Raw genomic sequence first — 18,080 nt, 5'->3', positions numbered from 1 at the left:
TAATTCTTTTTCGGTAAAATTCATTTTCCAGTTCAGTACAAATAAACTTTCTTGGTTGTGATAGCTTAACGGCTTCTCTGGAGGCAGTGCAGTTGCCTTGTTCCTGTGCAGGTACTTGGTGTCTGTGTGTGCAGCAGTTTTTCTTAAGGCTGTGCTTTTCTTCCCTACCACTGGTTTATGAACGCAGCTGCAGAGCGGAATATTTTAGGTGTGGACCTTCTTATGTGACAGATCTCTTGATTGGCTGCAGATATTGGGAAAATTTGGTTGCAAAGACAATATATCACCTTACAAAAGCGTGAACTTATGGAAAGAGATGAACTTTCCTTTCACCCTGGGATTTTTTAACAGACGCAGAAATTTCCATAGCCCTGTCCAACATCTTCGGACAGTTGAGAAATTAATCTTACCAAGCAGATACAGTAACAGCCATACATTATTGGGATCCTCTGTACTCTTGAGCTACTTGAGCCATCAACAGTCACCTGCTGGGATAGCGATGCTGATGTCAGCCAGCAAAGGCAGGGAAAGCTGTCACGACCCTTTGGGTACCACTGTGACTTGTCCCCAGTCCCAGCAGGGACAGACTGCAGAACTGCATACCGTGAATTAGAACCGCATTGATATCTAGATGTCATGCAGGATGTTCAACATCTACTGATGAAAACAACTTACAAAATAGCTCGGTACAAATCACTTCCCCTTTACGTGGGGAAACTGAGCGTTCAAGTGACTTGTCCGAGACGAGCGATGGATTTGCGAGCAGCATCCAGGTTTCTGGAGTCCCAGCCGTGGCTGTGCTGGTAGTGTGCAACTCTCATACTGTTCTGGTGTCTGGCTACAGACAGGGTTGAATCCTCTGTGTTGCAAAGACTGAACAATCTAAGTTGCTTGAGCTGCACAGAAGTCTTCTGTGTCCAGAGTCTCTCTCATCGTGCATGAAAACTGGTTGTGGGGGTTCATCTCAGTGTCACTGAATTGCTGCTTTGTCAACAGATTGCAGATGTTGTGGATAAAGAGCTAGTTCAGCCGTTCGAGATCCTCTTTGAAGGAGTAGAGTACATTGCTAGAGCTGGGTGGACGCCAGAAGGAAAATAGTGCGTATGTTAATCCTGTCTCTGCTTAGAGGGTTTGGGGCAATACAGTTAGAAGCAGAATGTAGTGGTCTCTGTCATCTTCAAGCTTAAGCCTGCTTTCATTTTTACATTTCTACAAACTTGTTTGTGCAAAGGGGACAATTTTTCCAAAACCAAAATGGAGTTCTCCTTGTCTCTTTCTCTGGTACCTGGCCCTATTGCTTTGGTATCAGGCACTCACAGCCTTTGATGTATGTGTCCTCTCAGCATCCCTGTGAGAGAGAGTGCAGTGCTATTGTCCCCATTTTACAGATGGGGAACTGAAGCCCAGAGAGGCTAAGTGACTTGCCATGGTCACACAGGAAGTCTGTGGCTGAGGAGAGAAATGAGCCCAGGTCCCCCAGGCCCTAGGCTAGCACCCTAACCACTGGACCATCCTTGCTGACCAGACTTACTGATCAGAAAACCTGCTGTAAGTGCTACTTACATTTGCATGTCATTTTTAACCCTGTAGATGATGTAGTACAGTGTTTCTAACTCACCAGAAGCTTCTCCAGAATTGCACTTCTCCAATTCTTGAATCTAAAGATGACTTTCACCTTTTTAATCCCTCCCTTCCTCCCACCCCACCCCCCCAAATGTAGAAATGCAGGGACACGTTTGCTCCATTATCTTGCTTTTTGCGGGATTATTGTTAGAGCTACGTGTAAAGTCATCAGAAGTATGGCAGGGTCTGCTGCCAGTCCTTTTAGGTGCCAGTATTGTTCTTTGCCAGGTACAGATTTAACACATTAGTATTTTCCCAAGTATCTTGAAATTTCAATTGAAATTTTTCTGCTTCATTATTCCCTCTGATTTTTCTCTTCTCTTTCTCCCCTAAAGCACAATTCAAATCTGGGAGAATGGAATTAATTAAACTTTTGCACCGGCAGTGCTTATGCAATATTGAAATGAAGTGAAATAAGTTCTTGTGTTGTGGAAGAGATTTGTTTATGTGGGTGAAATTTTACATGTGGCTTTGTGCTTAATCTGAAATTGAACATTCTTGACTCCCTCAAAATGCCTAGTGCTAATGAGTGTCTGTTGAGATTTTAGACCTGTCTAATACTCATGGTTGTATGTTATTTTCTCTAATATCTGTCTTCTCAACAGCATCTGGTCCATCTTGCTGGATCGCTCCCAAACTCGACTTCAGATAGTCTTGATCCCTCCTGCATTATTCATCCCCACAGAAGATGATGCAATGGAAAGACAGAAACTTATCGATGCTGTACCAGATTCTGTTACACCTTTCATTATTTATGAAGAAACAACAGACATCTGGATAAATGTAAGAATTTGAATGTCAGCCTTCTCTGATCTAGGTGATTTTGGGTGAACAAGTCCCAAGAGTCTGCTAACGGTCACTAAAACCCCTCCTTAACTACATATAGTCTGGTGAAATAGGTTTGTGTGTAATGTTCTCAGAGGTGTGCCCTAGGGCCTGTGCTGTGAGACTCGGACACCGGTGTGCTAGGCTAACGCTGTAAAAATGAGTGCTGTTCACACTTCTGCAGATACAGATCGATGTCTCTCAAATTACATTCTGCTGGAGGTGTGCCAGGCTGCAGGAAGGCCTGGGAGCATCAATCACTGACAGGTAGTTGGATCTTTCAGCAGAGAGCATTTGCACAGAGCCTTCCAGTGAATGATCTCTATACAGCAAGTGCTCTCTCCGATACCATGTTTTCTCCTTAGTAATAGTGTGCATGGTTTCAGGATGGTGCAGTGAGTTGTCTTTTCTCCATTACTTTTACCGGCTGGAGTGGTTTTTGACTGGCAGCTTATACTGTACAGATAAATGCTCCCGAGTCCCTCAAAAGTTTGTCCCTTGAAGCAAGAGTTGGCGTCTTCATGACTGGAAAGGTGATGTCAGCTCATCTTTTTTTAACCCTTGACTTGTGGGCTTCTAGACAGCACTGAACAGAGGAGGCCACTGAACTCTGGCTTCACTGGATGGCTCTCATATGCTGTCTGCAGAGCTGGACCCACCTCTGTATCTAAGCTAGAAAGGCAGGTGCAGAAAAAAATTAGTTTGGTGGCCAGAAGTTAGACTGGCAAAAAGCCTGGAGCTGTGCAGCATGTGTGGCTGCTGTCTGCAGACACCCCCTGGCTCATAAGCATAACTGGTTCTCCCAGTAAGGGACAGTGCTGTGCCCTGCTACTGTGAACTGTGTTGTCTCTTGAGCAGTAAGAGGAACTTACTGTGTGTGATTTCAGTGCCAAAGTCCTGCTCATAACAATAATCCACTGCTCTGTCTCCACAGATCCATGATATCTTCTATGTTTTCCCTCAAACACATGAAGATGAGATAGAGTTCATTTTTGCCTCCGAGTGTAAAACAGGATTCCGGCACCTATACAAAGTCATCTCAGTTTTGAAGGAGAGCAAGTATAAAAGGTCGTGTGGAGGCCTTCCTGGTCCAAGTGAGTGAAATTACTCTTTTGCTTTAATTGGGCATTTGCTGCTGACTAGTGAGGACATAAATGTCCAGCCAGGTGGCAGGAATTATTGTCGTACTGGAAACTCCTGCTGTTGTCCAGGAGAGCACTTCACTGTACAGTCATTCCTCTTGAAAGTGTACCAGGGTTATTCTGTATTCAGTATGCCTTAGTTTTAACCTTGATTCTTCCTGATGGACTAGAGGGAAAAGTTTCAAAAAAATCAGATAGGAAACAAGCTCCCTGGGATACTGTGAAATGCACTCAGCTGGCTTTTCCTTCTCAATGTTGGGACTGTTTGTGTACTGACTTTGCCAGAGGTTAATCATTATAGCAATTACAGGGCTACTGACATGCAGAGTCCAATGTAGATATACATTGGTTCAGGGCTTGATTTTGCAAGTAAAACCAACACAGTCCCTGTCAGACTTTACGAGTGGATTGGTAGCAGAGAGACTGACAAAGAGCGCAGTTTGAACACACGGTGAAAAGGTCCTTAGAGGGCCTCCCTGTCCAAGTGGGCCCACACGAGAGTCCCTTTAAAATGAACGTGTGTGCTTAGCAGCAAAACCTGTGATATGACAACTATTCGGAGGATGCCTCTCTGCTCTTAAAAACAATCATGGTATTGCTGTATAGGCAGAGATGTTAGCAGGAGAAAATGACTGGCAGCTGTTGTAAGTGGCAATGCAGGAAGAGTCATTTCAAGCAAAAAAATTCAAGGACCGTATGCTTCCGAGCTGCAGTCAAAGTTTGGTCTCGCTCAGATGCATGATATAGCTGTGTGCAAAGCTCCCGGAGTGGTTTTTCCACAGCATGTGTTCTTTAATTTACAGTTTCATGCTGGGATACTTAATTTACTTGGTGTGTGTCAAAGGCACTTCCGGAGCTCTGCATGCACAAAAAATATGCCTAATTTTACTAGAGATCTTAGTTTTATGCACCTTGTTGTTTTGTTTTCTTTTTTTCCAGAAAGCATTATATCCTGGGTTGATGAAATTTCTCTGAATGCATCCAACTTCTTTATCTCGCTAAATCTCCCTAATTCTAAGCAGAGTTGTTGCACACCCTGTTGCAAAATTCTCCATTTTTGACACCTGAGATTCCCTTTGCACACCCATTAGTATAAAACCTCTATTTCTGTGCAAGTGACAAAATACTTTAAAAAAGGCAAGCAAGCTGTCCAGTGTATCCTGCATCCTGTGTATCTTTTAACATATATTTCACAGAATGTTAAGTGGTACAAGCCCTAATATTTGTTTGGGGAGCTGGCAAAGGCGTGGGTCTTGTGCAAAGGCAGGTTACTCTTGGGTTTAGTCTAGTGCAAAAGCTTGGAAGGAAGAAGTAGTATCGTGACCGTGTGTTTTTGTAAAATGTAAAAGTGTAAAATCTCTGTATGCTGGTTATTTGCAGGTGACTTCAAGTGCCCTATCAAAGAGGAGATAGCGATTACCAGTGGAGAATGGGAAGTTCTTGGCAGACACGGATCCAACGTAAGTCTCTGCTCTTGCTGCGTGGTTATCCTGCAAGCAACGCGCACGGCAGGAGATGGTCTCTGAGGCCTCACAAATCGGTACATGTCATGCTAGTGAGGGTCTGCTCCCTGAGAAGAGTGGACCTTGCCACTCCCTGATGTTGAGTTTGAGCACGTGTGTCATGTGGGTTTTGTTGGTCTACAGTGTGTTTTCATCCTTCTGTACCTCTGATGTGCTGCTCTGAACTAGAGGTGGGGATTTTGGCAGTGTGGGAAAACAACACAGGCAACATTACTTGGCTTTCTTTTCCTCTGTGGTCCTGTGTGGATGCTTGACAACAAGGAGTTTTCCCCACTAAGTTGAAGGCTTAAAGAGGAGGAGAGGGGAGCAAAAATATTGCAAGGCAGCAGTGAGGGTGAGGAAGTTCCACATGTAGAGCTGGGTATTATTTTGGCAAGAAACAATATTGAGGGATGTGTTGTTTTGGTTTTAACAGATCTATGTTGATGAAACCAATAAGCTGGTGTACTTTCAAGGCACAAAAGACTCACCTTTAGAGCATCACTTGTACGTTGTTAACTACGAGAATCCTGGAGAAGTAAAGCGGCTGACAGAACGTGGTTACTCTCACGCCTGCTGTGTCAGCCAGGTACCTGTCTGCCTGTGAGGCCCTGTATAGGTGTGCTGTGGCTTCTTGCCAGTCTTGCCCTTCATCAATCAGCAGACAAGGCTGTATTTGAATAGAACAAAAGTAGATTTTAAACTGCGTTGTGTACTCCTGTATGTTGTACAGTGAGTGCGTATATGCACCCTGGAAACCAGATTTGACCTCCCAGTTTGGTTGCTCTTCAACTCACCTCTGGGAAAAGGAGCCAGGATGAATTGTTTGAAACTGAGCCTGGCTCTTTTCGCCGGAATTGGGCTATAGAGCAGTCAGCAGAGGAGATAAGCCTGTGGCAGCATGTAGTCTTTTTCTCCCTAGGATTGTGACATGTTCATCAGCAAGTACAGTAATCAGAAGAACCCGCACTGTGTGTCACTTTACCGGCTGACAGGACCTGAAGATGATGCAGCTCATAGAACAAAGGAATTCTGGGCTACCATTTTAGATTCAGCAGGTAATAACATGGATAAGGAACTGGAGAAGGACAACCAGGGTCACAGAACGAAAGATATCCCAGAATATGCATGCTCGAGATTCACTGTTGTGGGTGACTAGACTTGTCTCTGAAACTCATGCTTGTGTGAGGAGTTTTTAGAAGTACCTGACTGACATTTTCAGCTCAGCAACAAATGGGTATAAACTGGCCATGAAGGAATTTAGAGTAGAAATTACTAAGTTTCTGCTGGCTCTGCAGAACTGTAGAAAGCCAGTTTTAGCATTGGGGGAGGTGTTTCAGTGTGGTCGTTCAGTCTGTGCTGTATGCCTGCTAATGAGCATATATAATGCTTCTGGGCCTCTGGGGAGGGGCATACATTCCTTAAATAGTTGTGCGCTGCTTCCTACTCATGTCTTTGAGAGACAGCTCTTGGGCTTTTATTTTTCCATTTTTTTTCTGTCCCTTTCATCTCTCCTTCCCCAAGGCATACTCCGTATCCTATGCTTTCCATGTGTTAATGCAGTCAGTCCACAGTGGGGTTAGGAAGGGATGGGATACCTGTAATGCCTGTGTCAGAGAAGAGGTGCTAATGTTCAGAGGAGAGCAGGGCTGGGAATGTGATGGGACTGAGAAAGCTCCCCTGGGGCTGGGGCACTCCCAGCCTCTGCCTGGTCCCAGCCACATCCGCTGGAAAGTGCAGGAGAGCTCCACTAGGATTCAGTGAGATTGGTGATGGGGCAGGGCTGGAGCAGAACTGTGTTATTCATCCATTCCCTTTTAAATCAGACACTCTCTTCCCTCCTGTGGCAGGCCCTCTTCCTGATTACATTCCCCCAGAAGTCTTCTCCTTCGAGAGCTCCGCGGGGTTTACGCTCTATGGGATGATGTACAAACCTCATAATCTGCAACCTGGAAAGAAGTACCCCACTGTGCTCTTCATCTATGGAGGGCCTCAGGTGAGTGTGGCATGTCGGTGAGCAGTGGGGTGGAGGGGCCTGGATCACTCTGCTGCCTTCCTGTATGAACAGCTCCTGCTCCGCTGAGGATAGCGTGCAGTGGTTTTGCCTGTTTGGTGACTTGCTGCTTGGCTGAAGGTGCTGTGAGTGGTCATGATTTCTGGGTCATAGATCGAGGCACTACCGCTTGTCTGAGAACAGGTATGGAATAACAGAGCTGGAACTGGGACAATCATAGCATCATGGAATGGGTTGGGTTGGAAGGGACCTCAAAATCCATCTAGTTCCAACCTCCTGCCATGGGCAGGGACACCCTCCACTACACCAGGTTGCCCAAAGCCCCATCCAACCTGGCCTTGAACACTGCCAGGGATCCAGGGGCATTCACAGCTTCTCTGGGCAACCTGTGCCAGTGCCTCACCACCCTCACAGGGAAGAATTTCTTCCTCATATCTCATCTAAATCTCCCCTCCTGCAGCTTCAGGCCATTCCCCCTTGTCCTGTCACTCCCTGCCCTTGTAAATAGTCCCTCTCCAGCTTTCCTGTAGGCTCCCTTTAGGTACTGGAAGGTGCTGTAAGGTCTCCCTGGAGCCTTCTCTTCAGGCTGAACAAGCCCAACTCTCTCAGCCTGTCTCCATAGCAGAGGTGCTTCAGCCCTTGGATCATCTTTGTGGCCTCCTCTGGACTCGCTCCAACAGCTCCATGTCCCTCTTGTTGTGGGGATCCCCGAGCCGGATGCATTACTGCAGGGGGGGTCTCACCAGAGTGCAGTAGAGGGGGAGAATCTCCTCCCTTGACCTGCTGGTCATGCTGCTTTGGATGCAGCCCAGGACACAGTTGGCTTTCTGGGCTTCAGGCACAGATTGCCGGCTCGTGTTGAGCTTTTCATCAATCAACACCCCCAAGTCCTTCTCCTCGGGGCTACTCTCCATCCATTCTCCGCCCAGCCTGTAGTTGTGCTTGGGATTGCCCCGACCCGTGTGCAGGACCTTGCACTTGGCCTTGTTGAACTAGAAAGGGGAGTGCAAATAGTCACCGTTCCTTGTTCTATCTCCACCTTCTCCATAGGGGCTCCTGTTCCTTGTTTTCACTTCCCCCATGTGTATGTGAGGGGAGCTCTCTGTTAGCAGTGACCATTACTGGTGTGTGCTCAGGAGAGCTTGCTCCGCAGTCCTCCTTTTCCCAGTGATGAATAGGAGAAGATGAGCTCCTTAGCCCTGCTTTGGTTCCCCCACCTCTTCTGTGCCCTGCTGTGGTCCAAGGCAGCTGCAGTGAGACTTGGTGAAGGGAAAGATTTTCTCCTGGGAAAGAACAGAGAGTGGAGAGCAGAGCTGCGGGCTCGGGGTTGGGTTATGCTGTCAGCAGCTGTGCCTCTTGCTTCGTGCCCATTGATGCTGCAGCAGAGCTCGGATCAGCTCTTTGCATCTGTGACAGAATGGCTTGTTACTGGGGAAAGAGAGTTTATTTCATAGCAGACCACAAGCAGGGAGAGGGAATCCTGCATCAGGGAGTAGGGGTCTTGAAAACTTTATATTATAAGAATGTATAAAACTTTTAAAGGAAGGTAAATGTAAATAAAATCTGAAATTGAATTGATGCGACCTCTGGATTCCATTACATATGTGCCGTTGCTGCTCTTCTATTCCAGGTACAGCTAGTGAACAATCGGTTCAAAGGAATCAAGTATTTCCGTTTGAATACTTTGGCCTCTTTAGGCTACGTGGTCGTCGTCATTGACAACAGGGGTTCCTGCCACCGAGGGCTGAAGTTTGAAGGAGCCTTTAAATACAAAATGGTGAGTGGAGCTCTGAGCCTAGTTCTTCTTTTTCAGCCAGAAACAAATTTGAGTCCCACTATTACCTGAGCAGAAGCACTGATTTGGCACAGATGCCCAGCGTTGCTTGTGTGAAATTGCCTAGATCAGGGGAGGGGAACTGCGCATAGCTGAGCAGCATATATTTGAGGGAGGAAGGACGCTCTATGGGAAGGATATATAATGTCAGCGTTCTGAGGTTCTGAACCAACCCCAGCTTGGCAGGCATGATGCAGGGTGGTTCATAAGGGGGTCTCTGATTCCCACCAGAAATGCTGTGCTGTTCACACGAAGCAGGATAGTTTCATTCGCAGCGTGGGTAACTACTTAGGGCAGTTCCTGTGTAAGGCCGCAGAGGGTGAGTGTGTTTGGCCGTGTGTACAGGAGCTAGAATTCAGCCTTGCTTTTGTAACTGCAAAAAGAAAAAATACTGAAAAATCTTACTTGTCACCAAGCAAGGAGACAAATGAAGAAAAGGGTAGTTAAGAGGTGGGTTAGCATGTATTTATTGTCTTGTTGGGGAAAGGGTCATCTTTCTGTGACATGCCTAGCACAGTGGAGTGCTGGTGTGCGGTCAGGTGCTGAACAAATAGCAGCAGCAAAGGTCTGAAGGTGGTTACCTCTGGGAATCCTGAGAACGTAACTTTTGTCTGGAACTAACAAAACTTACCTTTTTCTCTCCCCTCCCAGGGACAAATAGAAATTGATGACCAAGTGGAAGGGCTGCAGTATTTAGCATCCCAGTATGACTTCATTGATTTGGAACGCGTTGGCATTCATGGCTGGTCCTATGGAGGCTACCTCTCTCTTATGGCTTTAATGCAGAGGTCAGATATCTTCAGGGTATGTTCATACATTGAGTACTTATTCTGGTGGTGCAGACAGAATTTTTCCCTTAATCGTGTAACCTCCCACGGGTGTTCACAGCACAAAGACATTTGAGCTTGTTCTAGACAAGTGAGGACACAGTGCTCTGGCTGTTTCCTTTAGGACTCTTCCATTTGGGTGAGTTCAGAGGAAAGTTGCTTTTCTAGCACACATTTCTTCCACGGAATTTCTAACTAGGCTTCCACGCTTTGGTGATTTTTTGATACTTCGCAGACAACAGATCTGAAAATCTATTCACTCTTTAAAGCTAGTGCGTGCTAACAAACCACAGTACCATTTAAAACCAACATTCAATGGGTATTGCAAGAGCGGTTATAAGTTGTTGTGTGACCTTGGGTTGTCTCCTCAGTTCTCTCCGCTTGTGTTTCTCTGTGAAGCATGGGGGTGAGACGCTGTTCCTCTGTAAGCCTCTTGTCACTGTTGGGCTCTGAGAGGTGTCTGGGACTGGTATTTGCATTGAGTCTGTACTGAGACAGCTATGAGACTCAGCTTTTCAGAGGCAGCAATACCAGTACAGCCCCAATAATTAATACTAACAGAGATGCCTCAAATCAGAAAACTGTGTTTGTGCAATTAAGTGCCATGCTTTCCCACCTCTCCACATAAATTTGCAGCTTTTCCCCCCAGAAGAGTGTGGTGGTGTTATTTAGGCATAACCACCCCAAAGAGCATGATGTGACTGCACCATCGCTGTGCTTGCTTCCCCCCAGCTCCAAAAGAGCCAGACATAATCTTGACCTGATGTCAGGGTGCAGTGCTGTCCATGAGGCTTCCCGCATTAATGCGAGCAGGGTGCTTTTGGGCAGAACACACTTGCCATCCAGGAAACCTAGCATGTAAGAGGAGTGTGGGGCTGTTCAGGTAGGCCAGTTTTATTGGAATATCTGAGAGTCTCATGAGCTGGGGTGAGGAAGAACAACTGTTCACCTCATTCAGCTGAGCACAGAAGATATTCCCTCTCTGGAACTGTGTAAGAGTTTTAAACTGTTGGAGCTTGCAATAACTTAACTGTGCTGGTATAGCTATACCAATCTCAGGTCACTTATGCTGAAGGTACCTTACACAGTCTTGGCTGTTGCCCGCTTTGTGTCAGCCAAGCTCTTTGTGCTGTGAACCAACTAGGGGAAATGATCCTGCTGAAAAATGACACCTCTTCCTCCTCCCCTCTTTCCTGCTGTGAGAGAATAGTTTCTTTGCAGACTGATCTATTCCCAGATCAAATTGCCCATGCTGCTTCGCAGCAGTGTGTTCTGAAGCAGCCAGGAGGGCAACCTGGGGATAGGGAGTGGTACTGAAAAGAGGTTCTTGTGATTACATGACTTTAGACCACTATAGTAAATGCCCAGCCTGCTGTTAGGCAGGTCTCAAAGGTAGAGATGTGGTAAGAGCTGGATTTTGCTCTCCAGATGTGTTTTGTTCTTTGTGGCTGCTCTTGTTTCGTCTAAGTCCAACATGAATATTCCTGGGAGGTTTAATAATTACTTGTCTCAAGTCCTTAAGAAAAGTTGTATTTCTACTTTTAAAAATACATGCCTTGCAAAGGGATTTTTGGTGGTGTTTTGGTTTTTTTTTTTTCTCATTGGTCTTTTTTTCACAAGCCTCTCTGCAAGCTGGTGGTAGCGAGGCAAGGTGATATGCTGAGTCCTAGGGAGCTATCTATCCCAGTTTCTGTTAGACGTTCAAATGAACAAGGGTTTTGCAACCCGAAAGCAGAGTACTCTATATTTTGGACAAAATCCACTTCCCTCAGCAGGCCTTGCAGGTGATATGTTTAGTGTTGCTTCTGATTTGTCTGTAGGATCTTCCTTGTTTCCAGCAGCTGCCTTGTTTTCAGCACATGTAGGTTGTAGCTGAACTGTGCTGATATGTATGAACTGTGGGAGGGAGAGTGAGGATGGCTTTTCTTTTTCCACTGCAGGCTGTGGATTGTAAACTTATCAGTGTGTTTTGGGCAATTATAGGTGCTCTGGGATAAAGATGTGGGAGGGAGGGACATCCCTGGATCAGGGCTGAGGTATTATCATTCCCCTCCCTGTGCTGAGAGCTCTTGAACTTGCAGGTTGCCGTTGCCGGAGCACCCGTCACGCTGTGGATTTTCTATGACACTGGTTACACAGAGCGTTACATGGGCCACCCGGATCACAACGAGCAGGGGTATTACCTAGGTTCGGTGGCCATGCAAGCTGAGAAGTTTCCTTCTGAGTAAGTTTGGTTCTGGCTCTTGCCTTCTGCTTTTCCTACCAGAAAAATTCAAGCCCCGTGGACACATTTTTATCTCCCTGTTTTTGGCAATTGAATCTTGGAATTAGAAATGCTAGTATTAAATAATAATTTAAAAAAAAAAAAAGACCAAAACCCAACACTAATAAACTTAGACTTGAATGCACATTTGCATAATTACAGGCTGTTCCATGTAATCCCTTTTATCCTAGCTGTAATTAAAGACTATCTTTTATGTCTAAAGAAATGACAAACATGTCTTCAATTACATGATTAGCACTCTAGAGCCACATTAAGCTAGACAAAAATTAGTTGATCAGGATGCTTTCTGCATGCTCTGAGGCTGTATCAGCACGGAGTTGCCAAAGAGCTGAAAATCAGCAGTGATTCTGAGCAAATGTTAAGCCGTTGTATTGTCCAAGTTAGGAAATACTTCTGAGAATAACGAAGACATACAGATGAAAGGTCTGACCGTGATGTGCATATGCAGGAAGAACTTTTAGAGGAGGAAAGAATAGGTTTGGGACACACGTCCATCCAAGAGCAATTTACAATAGTGAAATCACTGTCTTCAGTGCAAATATTTTTTTTCTGTTGAGTGTTTTTGAAGGGATGTGTGTAGACTGTGAAATGACTGCCAGATTCTGGAATGCTGTCTAGAAATGTTTGTCTCTTGCTTTTCTCAGACCAAACCGTTTGCTGCTGCTACATGGATTCTTGGATGAGAATGTTCACTTTGCACACACTAGTATTTTGCTCAGCTTTTTAGTCAGAGCTGGGAAACCGTATGACTTACAGGTAAGGCCAGAACCAAGATGTGATGGTAATGTGTCTGTCCTGAGGAGTCCAAAATTGGAACTTGTAACGTGGCTGTGCTGGGCAGCTTGGAGTTCTAGGATAAAACTGTAGTATTTGAGCCTAACGTTTCTTTAAAAGGAAGATTTTATGAGTAAACAAAAAAAAAAAAATTAGGCAAATGAGCAGTTAAGGCTGCTCCCAAGGAGACCTGCCGTTTGGAGGCAGTACAGTAGTGTTCATTCAGTGTGGAACAAGCTTATGCATTTAATTAAACCCTGCTGTTTCTGTGCAGGTGTAGCCCAGCTATCCCACACCGTGCTGCAGACCTGGGCGCGTGCTGATTTATGTGATGGCTCAGTTTGGGCAGGCTGATCACCTCCAGCACGGCAGGAGCTGGATTAGAGTGCAATGGGTTGTCTCTGGGCTCCGGCAGCAGAGGATGGGGTGTATTAGCTCAAATGCAGGGATAACGCAGGGAGATGACACGAATATTTTTGAATGTGATTCTGACAACCGGTTTAAATGTTGGTGCCCGCAACTTTTGTGGATACTTATGACCTTATTTTATATTTTAGATCTACCCTCAGGAGAGACACAGTATAAGGGTACCCGAGTCAGGAGAGCACTATGAACTCCATCTACTGTATTACCTGCAAGAGAATCTGGGCTCTCGTATTGCTGCCCTGAAGGCAATGTAACTGACCTCTGCAGAACTCTGCTGGCTGCTTTACCGAACGAGGAGATATAGGAAACTAGAGAAAATAGGATGGAACATTGTATTTTGGTGCCTGCCACATGTACACGCACGCGTACACACACACACATACACAGAGACACTTTTTTTTAAAAGTAAATTTGGTGCCATACAGGAAATTAAAGTACGGTGACCTAATAACTTTAAAGCTTAAGCTGTAAATAAAATCAAATGTCTGTGGTATAATGCAGTACCATGGGTGTTCTCTTGGGGGAGGAGCTGAAACTGAAAATAACGTACTTCTACAGCACCAGATCTTCACTTTTTAAAAGCATTATGACATAATTGATGTATTTTTACAGTGTATTCCTTGGTATCTTACTACATAATACTGGATGATTTCCTCACTACACAGCAAGAGTTTACCTGAATGGTTACAACTTGTATTACAGTTTAAATGCTATCATATAGCTTTTATGCTTCATGAAAGGGATGTGTCTTACTCCTTAGAAGCTGGTCACAAGTTAGACACATCACCTATCTGGATGTTAATTGTTTTTTAAGAAGAAAGACTTTTAAGCTGCCTCCTAAAGAATTTAAATTTTGGATTCGGTTCAGCCAATGCCAGGTTCTTTTCAGTGTTTTCCTCTCTCCCTAGGATAAATCATACTCTTTTTTTTTCCTTTTTTCCCCCCTTTCAGCAGCTTGAGATCCTATCCTGATTGTACTTGATTTCAGTGGGGAAGGGAAATGATGTTTTACTGTGATCTTTTATTCTGAGATGTAAACTAACAAGTCAAAGAGCTGAAACTTTGTAAATTTTAAATCAAGCTTAAAAGTGCAGTCCACTTCTCACTGACCTTCCCTGATGTTCATTCTGGAGCTGGTTTTGCAATACTGTTTTCTTACCGTCACATCAGCATGATATAGGTATATGCATCCTGTTACAATTTTAAAATTCAGTACTCTAATTCAAAGGTCTACAGAGGATTTAGCAAGGAGAGACCTCACGAACAGTACACGTGAGGCAGTATGAACTGTTTTGTTGAATTTCCTGCTTTATTTGAGAGACTGTTGCCCAGGCTCGTACTTTGTTCAGTCCTCCGTTCCTGGGTCCTTTCTAGCACTGCTGTGTGGCATGATTATGATGCTGTATTTGAGAACCCCCCTTCTGTATAGCTTAAGGTAACCCTGCTAAGCCTAAAGGATATGTGATCCCAGTTGTGTGTTTGCTGGTGAGGTTTTAACTAAGCAGCAGGCTTGGCTAAAAAGCATCATAAGTGTGTGAAGTCACTTTTAACTTGCACCAGGTCGTTTAAGATAGAAATCCATAGCAAAATGATTCTTTTAAATCCAGGAAATTCTCCCCTTGGGGCTTGCCTCTGAGACTTCTGTAAGTTTTTAATGGTTTTCTTAGAAACCTAAGAACTTCCTTTTCTTTCTGTTTTGGTGCTAGAGAGAAGCAGAGCATGACTTTCTTTTCATCTTCTAAAAATCTGGAATCACTCTCAGTGTTTACGCTCTTAGTACTCCACATGTTGTAACCTTGTATTTTCCTCGCTTTTGTACTGTTCGGCTTGATTCTGAAACTCCAGGATTTAACGCAATCTGGCTGCGTTGTATCAAACCGCATCGTTTTTCAGTTAGGTTGCTGGGCATATGCACCAAAGCTATCGGAGCTGGTGCAGTTACGTGGTTGTAAAATCTGTGTGTGAGAACGGGATCTGTTTTTCGGGTTACACAAAAGATAGCTGAAGCAAACAGGCGTGCAGTAAATGCAAGTTTCCTCTGAGGCGGAGATGTTTGGTTTGGGCTGTTTTCTGGTTTTCAGATCGCAGAGATTATATGTGGATCTGTTAAAATACTATTAGCAGATCAGTAACAGGCTTGCAGTTTTATTTTGGGAAGGACATGGCAGGGAAGGAGCCCAGCTCCTCTAACACCTCCTCTTAAGTAGTTAATTGTGACTGAAGCGAGCGCAGCATCCCTATGGAGCGTGCTAGAGTCAGAATTGAGAGACACAGAATTGAGATGCATTTGAACTAGAACAACGCAGCAGTGAGCAGAGACAAGTATAAGCTGTTACTGTGGAATTCCATTGTGTTCCTTACGTGTTTATGCTGTATTATATATACATATATCTATATCTGTTCATATATACATATATGTATAAAATTACACGTGGATAGTATCGCCTTTTCCAAGGTTGTTTATATTTTGTTCAATATTAAATTAACTTGCTTTTTGGGGTGTTTTTGTTCTTTTTCTAGAGGTGATTACCCTTGAATGTAAATGTATATGATTTTTAAGATGAAATTGATCCTTTTGTTTAAAAAACAGAACAAAAATGGCCTTCATCAAACAGTGCTTTTTTGGGAACTGAAGAACTAAATGTTATGCAAGTAAACCAGGCTAGGTTTTGATTTAGCACAGGATGTGATGATAAGTGCTGACATACAATTTTTTAATAATGCATCCTTCCATTGTTTTAAATATATATATTGAAAAGCTATTAAAGTACAATGTACTGTAAGTACTCTATTTTGCAACATAAATTATGTATTTCTTTCCTGCAATTTTTTTTTTCTTTTTACAGTAGTTAAGCACTTTAAGACCCCATGATCTCTTATCCTGTGGAAATGCTGGGAGGATTTATCATCAGAGTTTTGTAGTTCTTGCAAAAGACGCCTGCTTGTAGGTGAAGGTGTAAGAGATGCCTTAAATGAGGTCTGATCCAGCCCTACACAGTCAACAACTAAATCCCCAGTGATGCGGGAAGAAGGACAAAGCCTGTTGCAATTGAGACTGCAGAGGTAGGAAGGTGTTAGTGCTGAGGACCATTGCATTGGTATTTTTGGGGGGAGTAGTAGTCCTGCACCTTGTCTGGTGAAGTGTTGGTCCAGAGCTGGCATGCAGGGTGGTGGCTTTGCCCCGCTCTGCGCTGCTGGAGTCGCCCGCTCCAGGACAAGGTCGTACCTTGTAGTGCAGGAGATGGTACTGTCCCTCAAGAAGAGGTTTCCAGCCTGTTGGTTGTTTGGGATTATACTTTGTCACTTCCTGCATGTTATAAAATGTCTTGGTTAATGTGAGTTTTAAGCAGGACTAGTGAGATCCTGGGGGAGCACGTGCAGGGGAGGTTTTCTGTGGAGCAAAACTGTGTGAGGAGGAATTGTCCCTGTCGCTCCCAAACCAGATGTTAGCGTGTCCCTTTGAGGGATCTTGTGCATTCAGCAGAGGTCTGCCAGAGCAGGACTGAGCCTTCGTTGCGTGGTGGATATGAGTTGCACAGGTGTCTTTGAGATGAACGTAAATATATATGAAATATGGGGATCTGAGCAATGAGATACTGAAGTTGTTGAGTGTTGATGCCAGCAATTTCTTCTCGTTTGGAGTGGTTGGGATCGGTTGTGCTTGTTTCTGGTGGAAGCACGTTCTTTTGCCCTGTTTTAAGGCAGCTTCCCATGATTCCTCTTGAGTGTGCAATGTGCAAAGCTGTTGGGTCTCACCCTTCGCATTGCAGTTGCACCCCCCACCCCACCCCTTTGTTTTCAATTACCGCTTTTTATTCAGAACAAAGTAGTATTAGTAACTACCCAGAACTGCTTAATTTTTATAAACTCAGTTAACTTGTTTGTTAATTAAATAATGTGTTCAAAGCACCAAGTAAAGCTTTGAAAATTGACTCGCTTCATTATATTAGAATGGAAAGTGCATTCCCTACTTACTAGTGGCATTTGGGCACGGGCTATGGAAATACTCTCTGAGCGGGATGGGGTAGTAATGCTTTAGCCCTGGAGCACCGTACGTCTGAGCCTGCGTGGCAAACTACGGAGAATTCACAAACTCTGAGCCCGGGGGTCCCAACCCTTATTCCCTACCAGGAAAAGCGGGTTGTGTTTCTGCTGTGTGTGTCTGTGTGTAAGGCAGGCTGTTTTGCTGATGACGTGACGCTCAACTTTTGACGAGGCAATAATAGAGTATAAATAAATGAAATAATCAGCCAGATTAGGACACTGCCTTGAATTGCCTGTTTACTTGAGTACCAGAACCCTGTAAAGACTTTCTGTGTGCCCCTCACGGTTCTCCGGGCCGCTCCTTCGGAAGGGGAAGAGAGATCTTCATGCGGTTTTTACTTGGATGTTCTGCACAGTAGAAGTTCAGGTGTTTAATTTTAGAACATGAAGTGCCTGCTGTTTGCATTAACAAAATTGCATGTCTCACTCCAGTGGGTTTATTGGTCTCCCTCCCTCCCCCACCTTTCTAGCTACATGGCTTTTAATCATGTAAAGTGGAGACATTAGTTTTGCTGCGTTTTATTACAAAACCTTTGTTGCAATAAAGATGCTGCTAAATAAATTGAATTAAATGGTTTTTTTCCCCTCTATTTTCAACTGTCTGTCTTCTTGATTTAGTGAAGTTTGTGTGTAATTAAATCTCTTCCCTCATTGCGCTGTGGAAAGCAGCAATGATGGGAAATGTGCGTGTGTATTTTATATACATTGGGTGTTTAGCAAAAGCATCTGCAAATTTTTTTATTTTTTTTTTCCCTGCCTCTTGTGGTTAGGTGGGTTGATACAAA

At 44.4% G+C, this 18,080-nt stretch overlaps 1 protein-coding gene across 7 annotated transcripts in view; it reads left to right on the top strand.

The window, feature by feature from the left end:
• The window catches only part of DPP8 (dipeptidyl peptidase 8), a 29,794-nt gene extending 11,920 nt beyond the window's left edge, over positions 1-17,874 (top strand). For 5 of the 7 annotated variants that reach the window (XM_054836668.1, XM_054836666.1, XM_054836663.1 and 2 more), the window contains 12 exons: positions 997-1,097; positions 2,229-2,406; positions 3,383-3,542; positions 4,971-5,050; positions 5,529-5,681; positions 6,015-6,150; positions 6,943-7,088; positions 8,737-8,883; positions 9,592-9,744; positions 11,849-11,991; positions 12,696-12,807; positions 13,383-17,874. In XM_054836668.1, coding sequence (XP_054692643.1) covers positions 997-1,097; positions 2,229-2,406; positions 3,383-3,542; positions 4,971-5,050; positions 5,529-5,681; positions 6,015-6,150; positions 6,943-7,088; positions 8,737-8,883; positions 9,592-9,744; positions 11,849-11,991; positions 12,696-12,807; positions 13,383-13,505 — 1,632 coding nt within the window. In that variant the 3' untranslated portion in view covers positions 13,506-17,874. Of the gene's footprint in view, positions 1-996; positions 1,102-2,228; positions 2,407-3,382; positions 3,543-4,970; positions 5,051-5,528; positions 5,682-6,014; positions 6,151-6,942; positions 7,089-8,736; positions 8,884-9,591; positions 9,745-11,848; positions 11,992-12,695; positions 12,808-13,382 lie in introns of those variants that run through there. The other 2 variants (XM_054836669.1, XM_054836670.1) reach the window with 2 other exon arrangements.
• Positions 17,875-18,080: the final 206 nt, after the last annotated feature.

Source organism: Grus americana, chromosome 10 (genome assembly GCF_028858705.1).
Source record: "Grus americana isolate bGruAme1 chromosome 10, bGruAme1.mat, whole genome shotgun sequence".
NCBI classification, from domain to species: domain Eukaryota; kingdom Metazoa; phylum Chordata; class Aves; order Gruiformes; family Gruidae; genus Grus; species Grus americana.
Note: the sequence above shows the minus strand (reverse complement) of the source record. Positions and strands in the feature narration are given on the sequence as shown.